The sequence below is a fragment of the Petromyzon marinus genome, chromosome 4, assembly GCF_048934315.1.
Source record: "Petromyzon marinus isolate PM22_M1 ecotype Great Lakes invasive population chromosome 4, UKy_Petmar_22M1.pri1.0, whole genome shotgun sequence".
NCBI classification, from domain to species: domain Eukaryota; kingdom Metazoa; phylum Chordata; class Hyperoartia; order Petromyzontiformes; family Petromyzontidae; genus Petromyzon; species Petromyzon marinus.
This window is the reverse complement of record NC_133670.1, coordinates 22682399-22694470: the sequence shown is the minus strand read 5'-3', so window position 1 is coordinate 22694470 and position 12072 is coordinate 22682399. Positions and strand designations below refer to the sequence as shown.

The 12072-nt window shown below is 48.2% G+C and overlaps 1 protein-coding gene across 5 annotated transcripts in view; it reads right to left on the bottom strand.

The window, feature by feature from the left end:
- The window catches only part of LOC116938083 (SH3 and cysteine-rich domain-containing protein-like), a 40718-nt gene that overhangs the window by 10719 nt on the left and 17927 nt on the right, over nt 1–12072 (bottom strand). For 2 of the 5 annotated variants that reach the window (XM_032945277.2, XM_032945260.2), the window contains exons 5-9: nt 10100–10168; nt 6471–6592; nt 4664–4838; nt 3801–3871; nt 1609–1712 (exon numbers count right to left, since the gene is read on the bottom strand). In XM_032945277.2, coding sequence (XP_032801168.2) covers nt 1609–1712; nt 3801–3871; nt 4664–4838; nt 6471–6592; nt 10100–10168 — 541 coding nt within the window. The remainder of the gene's footprint in view (nt 1–1608; nt 1713–3800; nt 3872–4663; nt 4839–6470; nt 6593–10099; nt 10169–12072) is intronic. The other 3 variants (XM_032945286.2, XM_032945289.2, XM_032945268.2) reach the window with 2 other exon arrangements.

Sequence of the window (12072 nt, the reverse complement as noted above, 5' to 3'; positions counted from 1 at the left end):
CGATGTTGCTGTGCGTTTTATCAATTGAGTAATTTGTGGAAATGCTATTTCTCATCTGGCGTGTTTATTATATTCTTTGGGTCTTTCGGTAAGGCCACGTAGAAAAGAAAAATTATAAAATTATCACGACGTTTCGATCGCAACACATTATTTTTCCTATCTACGTGGCTTTACCAAAAGACCCAAAGAATATGAATTCCTGCAGTCACGAAAGCTTTAAGTCAAGATGTTTAATATAATCAAGGGTTATACAATTATACCTGTAAGGTGCACAGCATGTGATTAATTGGCTACATCGCTGGCAATACTATGAGTACGTACGGAGGAGAAACCTTAAAGTCTGCGCTGCGGCGAGCCAATAGCGAACTCTGCCCACCTCTGCAGTGTTGTCAAGAGCAATGGACAGCACAGGCTTGACAGGTGCCCAATTACACGAGCAGCTGGAGACTGGGAGTGACCACAGACGGGGCTAGATGAACACCTCCGCACAACGCGTCATTCGTTGAGGTTTATAACGCAGAGCGCCAACCACTGCGTCACCGCTGCAATCATGAATTCGACTTGTAACGTGCGCAGCATTCACTCGCTGTTGAAGAGAGGGAAACGACTCAGCTGTGCGAGGAACCACTGAGAGCGTAGGAAGAAGGCTACGCGCTTAGCTGGCGCCAACACATGTCCAAGTTTTGCAGTCCTCAACATGTTACGGTGTTATCGGCCAACTAATGGGTATTTAAATGTGAGAGGAACCTGGAGCGCCCAGAGAAAACTCACACTCGAGGGGGCAGCATTCGATCCCCGTACATAACATCAGCCTTAATGTGCGTTCACTAACAGCATTTCCTGTGCAAACTGCAATGAATCCTTGCAGCAGATTTTAGCTGGCCATCAAACAAAGACGGTCACTGCCTCGTGCGTTTTCAGATGCGTTTCTGCGGCCGTCTGGAACGCCTTTCCTTCCGATATTAGAAAGCCGCTGGAGCTATGCACTTTCGAATCTAAATTGAAAAAAAAACATTTCTTGAGAAATTATTTTTGTGTTTAGTTTGTTGTCCTTCCCCTGCACCTCCGATTATCATGGTTGGCTACGTACGGTGCGAAATAAGTTCAACATACATACATATGAAGCAGTTATCTGATTCTGATGTTTAAAACCGTGAGTCGATAATACGGTTACCAATTTTGATTTAAAGCTTTCGTGACTGCAGGGATTCATATTCTTGGTTCTTTCGGTAAAGTCACGTAGAAGGGAAACAATAAAATAATAAAAATATAAAACAAAAAATTCTCACGACGTTTCGACTGCAACACAAGCAATCATCATCAGGTGTGAAAACCACAAGAACATTTTCTTATTGTTTTATATTTTTATTATTTTATTGTTTCCCTTCTACGTGACTTTACCGAAAGAACCAAGAATATGATGAATACGGTTACCAGTTTAGAGGTTGTCATTAATCAACCACACCACTTACCCAAAAAAACGCAACACATTCGCCAGTAACACTGCCTCAGGTGAGGTTTCAGGCAATTTACTTGCTATGAAGAAGGGCCGTTGCCCCAAAAAGTTGCCTATCATAAAACCCTGGGCGGTATTCGCGATGCACGTACTGGATGGCTAGGTCGCCGCTGTCTTGCGGCACGTACTGGGACAGTGCCACGTACTGGTACATCTGCTGAATGGACTCCATGTGCTTCAGCTGACCCCTCCGCACCTGCACGCACAACGAAGGAGACGGACACAACAACGGCAGCCCACGTCTTCCCCTGACCACAGCAAAGTAACTCTCGAGCAAAGGCGGCTCTGTTGACAGCAAAGCTGCTCTATGGCTGGAGACAACTTTGGGTCATTTCAGGCCAACTTCTTCTTTCGTACTACGAGTAAAAGCTTACAATTGGACATCTGGGATGTTGATCCACTCAGTGGCTTCCTGAGATGATGCTAAGTGGAGAAATGAAGTGCCTCCCGTAACAGACCTCAGTGGGGAGGTTAATGCGATATGTTCCGTGGTCTCAGACAATTGCTCAGCAACCTAGTGTATCTTGGGGCTGCTTTAGGTGCAAGTATCCCTGTATTTATATATTATACATAAATATAATTAAAAATATTTATTTCATAAATAATATCAGGCCATTCTCAATCCACCTTTGGATGAAGGCCTCCCCAAGCCACTGATAAGTGGCGACGGACGGAGGGAGGAAAGACTGGCTCTGATATCAATTGCCACTGACGGCCGAGAACCAACCTTGCCGCGTCCATTGCGCGGCCGTGCTAACCACCGCACCACCCCCGGCTGTATTTACCAGAGCAAGGAATTGTTAAAACGTGTATACTGCATTCCCATCATTGGGTTTTTGGAAAAGGTCAATTACTTGGCCGACACGATCAAGCTCACTGCATGTCGGAACCACCTTCATGCCGAGTGGCGACCTGGGACTTGAATTCAGCTCGGTGGCCCTGACGTGGCTCTCCGCTCCTGACAGGCACCCAGCCTCCTTTTCTGTTGTAACAGCCTTGATCTATCTCCTGTTGGATGGAGTTCTCCCAAAGCCATCACCACCCAGCATGGTGCCCCAATGCAACGATCTATTTAGCTCCTGCACACGAGCTGATTTTAGCGCTCCATCTCTGCAGTCAACGTCCCCCCCCCCCCAAACCCAGCCAGGTGCGTTCGCTCCTTTGGCTGCTATTCTGTTGTTAGGCAATTGTCCCCTCCAGTGACGTGCTCTGTCCAAGCGCACTTTTACTCACAGTCGATATGACCTCTCTCATTTGTGGTTGGCCTCGAATCTGTGTGGTCCCTCTTCCGTTCTCTCAGTCTAGTCACAAGCGTGCACTTCCACACCCTACCTTTGCACACTTCTCAGCTTTTGTTTGATTTAGTTTGTGAATGTCAGGTAATTTACACGGATTAAAAAAAAAATGGTCCGCTTTTGCAATGTCATTGTTTTTGGTAAGTAGAGTGAAAATAACCGTAAATTAGCCATGCTTGAAGTGTAATTGTCTACTAAGCACATAGAGAACGCTAACGAGCCCGTTAATATTATCACTACTCCTTTAGCGAAAAGCAAAAATATAATTAGGCACGCAATTTGTCGTACTCGCTGAAATATTTGTTGTTTATCGCATAGTGTCCTCTAAATCTCTCCTTCCTCATGTCTCAAGGGGCCTTCGTCTCGTTTATAAGCAAGGGAAATATCCCGGCCGTGTCAGCCCGAGGCGCAGTTTGACTGCCGTATTGGGGGGGGGGGGGGCAGAGGTTCGCTTTGTCCCTCACATTAGGAATCGGGGGTGCATATAATGAATGTATTTATTTTTAACCTTAATTGTACAGTGGAACCATTATTATCGACCACCCATGTTAACGATTAAATACATATAATTACTCAACGAAGGGCCGCCGTAGAGCCCAATGTGTTCACTTACCGACGATTCCCCTGTTAACGACAGGCTGATGTAGGTACAGTAATAATATTAATGAATGCTTTGATTAACCATGTATATTTTTAAATTATGTGTTTATTATATTGTTAGCATCTTTTTGTACCAATATCCATTGTTTACATGTTACAAAATACGTGTTTTGTGTGAAAAGGGTAACTCGGAACGAATTAAGCCTTCAACGTGTATTTCCTATCCTCGCTTAACGCCCAAATCACTTAACGATCGGTTCCGCGGAACCAATTGGTCATCATTACAGGCGGTTCTACTGTAACCGACTGAAAATAAATTAATGAAGGTGTCCAGTTTGGGGGGAGCATTGCCCCCCGTGCCCCCCATGATACTGCTCTGTCAGCCTTACCGGAGTCGGCTTCTTTGGCTTGTCACCAGCGCCCGTGTCCTCCGAGCCCGTCCCAGCGGGAGACATTTTCTCTGTGGGGAAAAAAGACAACAACAACAAGTTGTGACGCACTCCGTTTTTAAACAACAACAATAATGATGATGATGACGATGTCAATAATCGCAATTATAATAATAAAATAAATACGCAGCAGAGCTGCAAATGTCTTTCCATAACGAGTGTCCCCCATTAAAGGTTACCACCTTTCAGTTCATCACTCACCCAGTCCCTTTTTCCCCACATCACATTCTGCTGCACCCGGTGCTTGAGCGTCAATCAGACAAACTAGTCTAGGAGTGTTGCTCACCTATCCATCCCTGAATGTACCGTGCCCACTTTGCTAGCTCCCGCGCGCATGTGTGTGTGTGGTGCTGGCCACCCACCCCCTCGCGTACCTTTCCGGCCTTCATAGGTGCTACTCGCTAACAGCACTTGCCCCAACAGTCTGCTGAAGGCTACACGGGGGATCTTTGTCATTGTTTTGAGTATGTGGGGAGCGGCAGGGCGCTGCTTAGCGCTTTGCTGTTACAAACCCGGCGAGCGATTACCACTCATGGCCAACATAAGCAACGGGGCGGTCCCTAGGTCGACTCAGACTCAAATGAGCACCTGATAGGGTGTGTAAATATCACCACTGGGGAGACAAAGGTAGCCTGACATGGTCCTAGTCACATCACCCCTTTGTGTACCGTATTGGCCTTTGACGGTGCTGGTTAACAGCACTTGCCCCAACAGCCTGTGTACCTTATATGGGGGGGATCTTTGTTTTCGTTTGAGCATGAGTGCGAGTGACTTGGTTCCATAGCGTACACGCACACCTGTACCTGGCTGGCTGTCTGCTTTGGTGGCTGGCAGAGTCCCCGGCGGGCCCTCTAAATGAGCATCTGGATTCGTGGCCGTCTGGGTGGCTTGCTGCACAGATGGCTGGGTGCTTGGCTGGACGCCCGGCGGTCCTCCTCCCATGTCCATCTCTTCTGGCACATCCATGAGATCGGCATCCTATAGGCGACCGGGGTCACGAGATGTAACACGAAACACTCGCTCAAAACTCACGCGTGTAAAACTCAACCTCCGTCGTCACACTGATGTCACGATCACCACCATCCAACGTCATCCAATTTGTCATCCAAAAAAAAACAATTTGATCCACCGAACCTTTAACCTCCGAAGTTCTAGATTGCTGGTGTACACTGCCACCACCATCACCGCCACACATCGCTGAATCTAAACCAACACCTCCAACCCATGTGACAAATCCAGCTGGGGAAGCTCACAATGTACCCACTGTAAACTGAATTTACATTGATGGCATCATACAGCAGGCTCTTAAATAACTTCACTCGTCCGGCAGAACCCGTGAAGTCGATAAGTTTGTTTAGTTCGATGAACAATAGACGATTTAAAAAAACAAAACATCAACTTGGCTGCTGAGACGCAGGGCTGCGAGTGGAGATTTAAAAAAACAACTACATCATAGGGAAGGGGGGGGGCGTGAAAAGTGAAAGCGTGTAGAGCAAGGTTCCAGCACAAGCAGGGGAGGCTGCAGGGAGGGGATGCAGTGGTGCTACCGCGAAGAGAAGCATTGCGTTGCACACCCACAGTTGCAAGCGAACAAAATAATGCGGATCCTCGTCATGATGTGCACTCGATTGCGAGGGCAGTGGATCTCTAGCAGCCGGTAACTCCACTCATCGCGATGCGCCGGAGAGGCACACGAAATGTCTTGCACGTTGCATAACCCCCGGTGAATGGTAAACGTAAAAACCTACACCACAGTGGGTTGCAAGGACAGTTTTTTGAGAATCCCTGGTATAAAGGGTCAATAACTGACCCCACATAATCAACCTTCAAATTTCAATTTACCCCACAATGGTCTTTACTGACTTGCACCAAATAATCGTACGGCAGATGCAGCTATATCTGCAGTGCCGGGTTATGCTCGTGCGGGGCCTGTAGTATGATGATATAAAGGGGCCCTAAATACATAAATAAACACGTAAATATTAGAACACATTTTTTACTTGCATAGTAAAGTAATTGTACTTTTTCATTTGCTATACAACCAGATAATACGACAAATCGCTAACCTTAAACACCCAGTCGTTCATAAAAATTGAAGGCAGTATAGCACTACAGTAATAGAGCAAGTGTAGAATCACTGAACCGGAATTAATAGCTTGAACGCATTGAGCGCGGGGCCTTTGAAAGTGCGGGGCCCGTAGCATTTGATACTTTTGATACGAGGATAATCCGACAGCAGTGGAATATTAAGAATGGCTCACAGCGCGACCGTGGCCACCGATCTCAAACCACGGGCCACGTAGTCATGCCACTTGCCCGCTTCATTGATTCCTGGCAGCATTTCAGATATTCACCACGAGGCGACTCGACACGCTGTCCCGCTGGGCTCTACTCAACAACTTCGACATTGACATGTTTTTGTTGCGCGCTTAGTTTTGTGGTCCCCCCCCCCCCCCCGCACCTCCGATTACCGCGGTTGGCTACGCACGGTGGGAAACAAATCCAACATACGTGCGTACATATAAACGTGGGTGTTTACATTCGAAGGAAGAGGGTGAGATTTTGTTGGTTATTCTTCTTCCTCTGCTGCCGGCCGGTGGCGTTGCGTACCATGCTATTGCTGTGTCGGCACGGCCCAGGCTCACCCTCGCATCCACGCCCTTTCACGCGCTGCGCCAGCGACGTGCCGAATCGCAGAGTCTCGTAGACCGGGTCCACTTTCTTCCCGCATCCTGCGTGAATGGGGGAGGCGGGGGAGGAGGCGGGGGGGGCATCAAGGGGTGATCGGAGGTTGGGTTGGGAGAGAGAGGATCCCAGGGGCACGGGGTATACGCACACACACACACACGCAAACACGCACGTGCAACTCGTGTGTACGTGCGCCAACGTGGGGGCTGGAAGGGACCCCACACAGCACCCCCCCCCCCCAACCCCTTCCCTGGCTCTGACTGAGGATCTTGTGACTGTTTCCAATCAGAGCTGTGTGCGGGTCGACACACGTTAATGTAAATCAACTCGTTCTCATCGCGGTTTAGTGGGGTTTGTGCACCATGCCCTGCGCCGCGTGTGCCAGCCAAAAGGAGCCATGCCGTGCGAGTTCGCTGGCCAACAGCGGAGGAGGCTGCCTGCATCCACGCGCTGCCTTTGGGCAGTGGGAAGACAGAGACGGCTTTCGCGATTCCGTGGCATGTAAACTCAGCTCCCGGTGACGAGGAGACCAGTTTTAGACCACTTTTGCGTACAAAGATAGCTTTGATATCTCGTAGCAAGGAGACTTGCCTGACGGTGCCAATTATGTTTTCAGATTTTAATGAAGTGTCTTTTCTGGTGAAATGTAAGTATAACATGGGTAATGAGGCTTAATATGCATAATGTATTAGATACTCAAGTAATTTGATCTGGCACGCCAGAAGAAAGTGGTGTAATATTGTTAATTTGCGTTTCCTGATCAAACGTGTCAAGGGAATATGAACCAAACGGATATCGAAATATAGGGAGCCTTATTGCTTTGTGATTGCCTCAGGTGGCACCGTAAATCGACATTCGAAGGCAAGTGGCCTAAAAGGAGGAACTCCTTGAAACCGTGTTTAAAGCCACGCTTTGGCTCCAAGTTTCCACGGCGTTCCGGCACCGTGTGCGTGATCACCGTTCGCTGGATACGCTCTACGGAAGCGAAGGCGGATTTTCTTTTTCGAACGCAGTACGAGCTTCGCAAAGTTGTGAGGATTTATACCAAGTGGTAGGCTGGTGTTTAGCTCAGCATGCTTGTCCACTGCCGTATAAAATAGCGATGGTATCAATTCATCACATTGCAGCCCAGCTCAGTTACACTGGGGATGCTATTGAAGCAAATAGTCTGCTGTGAAAAGCAGACCAGTGTCTGTTAACGCCGCTGCCAAAGTGTTAAAATCATCAATCAGGGCTGAATTCGAAATTTTCAACAACGCATGATTGCTTTTATTCCCTGGGTAGTAAACCTCCATGGTCAGCAACGCAGGTAGTGTTCTTACCTTACATGACAAAACACGGTATTTAGCATTATTTGTGATGATGACGATGGTAATGGTGATGACGATGACGAACCCCAACAGTCTATACAAATAGAGTCGCAGCCCTCTTGTTGATGGCCATCTCATCGCCTCGCGTGTGTGTGCGTGTTACTAGCTCGAGGACATAATTGACCTCAGAGGCCACAATGTAGGATAGGCCACCGTGAGAGAGGCTGCACTGCAGGCCACCAACATCGAATCACGGGACATCTGTCTCGTCAGAGAACACCAATTGTGCTGCGTGGCATGGCAAAGGTACACATTTGACAACACAGCTACTGCTGGACTTTGGGGAGAACAAGAACAACAGTAATTGTCACGTGCGATCCTCCGTGGCCGACGGTGGCATTATGATCAGCCCCGGCGTGCAGCAAATGGAGCAGCAGACGGCATAGCTGCCTTTTCCCATGACGCAACAATGGCGTGGAGGCGCTCTCCATCACACTCCCAATTATTTTTTATGCCTATACGGAAACGGATTTAGACCACGCGTGCATATTTTGGCACCCACTTGTGGATGATTCGAGCGGCGTTGGATTCACAAGTGGTTTATTTGCATACTTTTACGCACGTGCTCACACGCGGAGAATACATTTTTTTATATATAGCAGAATATATTTTTTTAACATGTCACGATTATTACAAATCACAATTTACTTCTCAAATTCGTAGTGACATGAATTACAAATATATCCTGTGTCGTCTGGAACTCTCTGCAGACTCGAATGTTCACCATCCCAAATGGACGGAATTCAGTCCGCACCTTCGCACACATTCCGTGTGCAAGGCGAAACAGAATGTGCATGCCGTGGTACTGGTTGGTGATAATGGTGGTGATGGTGGTGATGATAGCATGCAGCATTACTTTCAACTCCTCTGTGACAATGACCTATTTCATATCTAATGTGCCCCGTTATTTGGTCGCACGCTTTACTTGAAGCAACCACTTAACAGGTAGCTCTTTAAAATACTTTCTCATGTAATCACCAGCTTTGCAGCTAAACGTAAACAATCTGAATGCTGCCACCACAACCCCCTTTGACCGACGGCTACGTGCCGTCTCTGCAAGCAGCCACAAGACCTCTCCACAAAAAAAAATAAACTAACAAAAAAGCATAGAACGCTCTCTCTCGCTCTCTGGCACACAATATTTGAACGTTTCCGCATTCGTACGACGGTGCACAAACGATATTATAACACGTGGGCATTGCGATGGTGCGTACACTCTGGAGCAGTGCGTCGGCGAAACCGAGTTTATTGTTTAACGAGGCAAGACTGGAAACAGAGCACTCGATCCCCATTGCCCTCAGCCGTGGCCGGCTGACGTTGCTGCGTGGTCGCGGACTCTGCGGTGAGAAAAGCCAGGAATTGCCTCTCAGCCACTTGCACTCCGTGTGCCTCATTGAGGAAGCACATCAGCAGGCGCGACGGCTTCTGCGCAAGACAAGGGATGGGCACCCCGCTACCGTATGTATGGGTTTGTACGAATGCCACGGGAGAGAGGTTGTATTCAAGCCTCTGAATACCGGACACCACTCTTTCAGTATCTATGGCTTGAAACTGTTTTCCAGGACACAATGAGATAACGACAAACCGTGGGTTGCAGGCAACTTGAGTGGATCAAAATGAGTTTTGGTTTCAGTGATGCCACCAAAAGCACTCGGTGTTTTGTTCTGTTAGTGCTAGCGAAAGAAAACATGGCATGGATAGCAGCGTGAACAATGCCACCTTGCAAGGTTTTATAAACTCAGAGGTGAAACTGTGCCAGCAGCTGTAGAAAAACTTTACGTTACCGTTCGTTTTTTTTTACTTCCCATTATTCCAAAATGTGTAAACACAGCACAAGACAGCACGGAGACTTAAAACGTTGCAAGCCATTGCTACACCTCAGTGGAGACCTGCAACTTGAGCTTCAAGCCAGAAAGTGGCTCCTTTGTCCCGTTGCTTAATTTACCGCGGGTCAACAAGCGGACACATACGGGGGGTGAAATAGATTTGCGAGTTTCACGCTTGGCACCACCCTTGGTCGAGTGTCCAATCAGTCGGCCAGTCACCCCCCCAAATGAGTGCCACCGGCCCGGTGGTTGTCTGATCGTTGAGGTCCGTCCCCTGCTCTTTTGAGTCACCCCAAGGTCCGCCACCACGCATGCGGTAGAGAGAGAGAGAGAGGGGAAGACGGCGCGGGTTCACCTGAGTGGCCGTCCCCACGCCTAGCCGAGCTGCAGACACAAGGTTTCTCATTTCGCTTACGGTCTTCTTCTAGAGGCAGGGTTCACATAGCGGCGTGCGCGGGAGCGAGGGGGGAAACAAGACGGCCTTTACTGCAAGCGAAAAAAAAACACGCGCGCGCAGGCCTGCACCGTGCACAGCTTTGGGCCTTCCAGTGACGCCTCATTCTCTTTGTGAAGTGCTCAAGACTCTCACGCAACGCAACGCAGGCACACATCCACGTGTGCAGTGTGCGCGTCAACACGAAGACGCTTGTGTTGACGTTCTGGGTCTCGGCACCCTGGCGTAGCTGCGCCGTAGCCCAACACACACACACAGGCGCACTAATGCAATACGTGTGATGTGTTTTGATCATTTTTCTTCCACCGCTCATCTGGAATGGGGTTGGGGAACGTGCAGAAAGGAAACACGTGAGGGTCAGGAGCACTTGGGGACAGACTTGCCAATTCCAATCGTGTCAAATGGATGCTTTCAGGGATCACTGTGGAGTACCGTTAGAGCATCTTAAATCAGGCTTGGCTTAAGGCCACCGCACGTCCTCCTGACCGGTCGTCGCCCCTTGCGCAAGCACCAGTCTCAAACAAGGAAAGGGTTTCCCTGAGGACGCGGTGTACTGCGGCACACGCCCGAGTCAAAGCCACTCCCCACTCCGCGCAGCCGATTGCACCCTCGACCACTCACGTGTGCGCGCGCTGGTCGTGACACTTCTGCAAATGAACACAGGTTCTCGCTGATAAGTGACATTGCAGCTGGGCTGATGGTTTTAAGAAATTACGGTGGGGGGAGGGGGGAGAGGGAACGCTCAGCTGAAATTGAAAAGATATCATGCAATCAGCATTCAGATTGTAGTGAATTACTCAGCATTGCCACACCAATGATCCTTGGCCCGACTTCTCAAATGCACTGCCAGTCTCTAGCCGCAAGGTTTCGCTTCTGCCAATTTTGTGTTTGTCTTTTTTCATTGTCTCTGTTTTTCTTGTTTTGGCAGCGCCAGACAAAATCTTAAAACCATGATTTAACCATTTTATGTTGTCTGAGTAAAACCTCAAATTTCATTATATATTTACCCAGAAAAGCCTCACCGAATTCTCAAGACTCTCTCTCAGGAGGGCCCTGCTAAGTTCCGCAGGTACGGGGGAGGCGATGTTGATTGCCGCGTGTTTTCTGAATTCATGACTTTGCGGGTCATTTTTCAAATTTGGCAAAGTCACTAAGCACAAATTGGGTACCGTCCTCATGCATTGACAACTGGATCAAGAGCTGTTAATCAGAGGGAAATTGCAAAGGACTCAGAGGGACTTAAGACACTTGATAATCTTTTTGCCAATAGACAGTATGCCAATATGTACGCAAACATCAAGACGGAGTAACCACCATGTTGATTTTTCGCAACAATCAATCAGATAAATACCGGCCATCAACATGGCAGCTTGTGGTATTACCTCTGTGCATACAAAATCATAACCACATCCCCGCGATGTGGCAGAATGCCACCGAGGCGAGCCATTACAGGACAGATTAATCTCCGAGTGTTCACCGTACGTTTGAAAACTGCAAAAAATCCATCTGCATCCGTAAAATGTCACTTTTTTTAAAGAGTAAACTTCGATCCTTTTCCATTAACATCGCAGTCCTGTAAACCAAAGGGACTGGATAACAAAGGCGAGGGAAAAAAACGAGTTTACAGCTCAGCATGAGAAAATCGAGGAGCAATTTAAAGCACATTCCCCTGCCCTCCCCACCCCCCCCCCCCCCCGAAAATCGTAGATCCTGAATAATCGTGAAGCAAAGCAGTTGGAAGCAGAATTACAGACCATCAGCATTTACATTCGTAGCATGTGGCTGCATGGAAATCAAATGTGGGGACTGTGTATCACAAGACTTCAAACATAAGGTTTGTGCAACAGGACGTTAAGATTGACATTGGTGTGAGC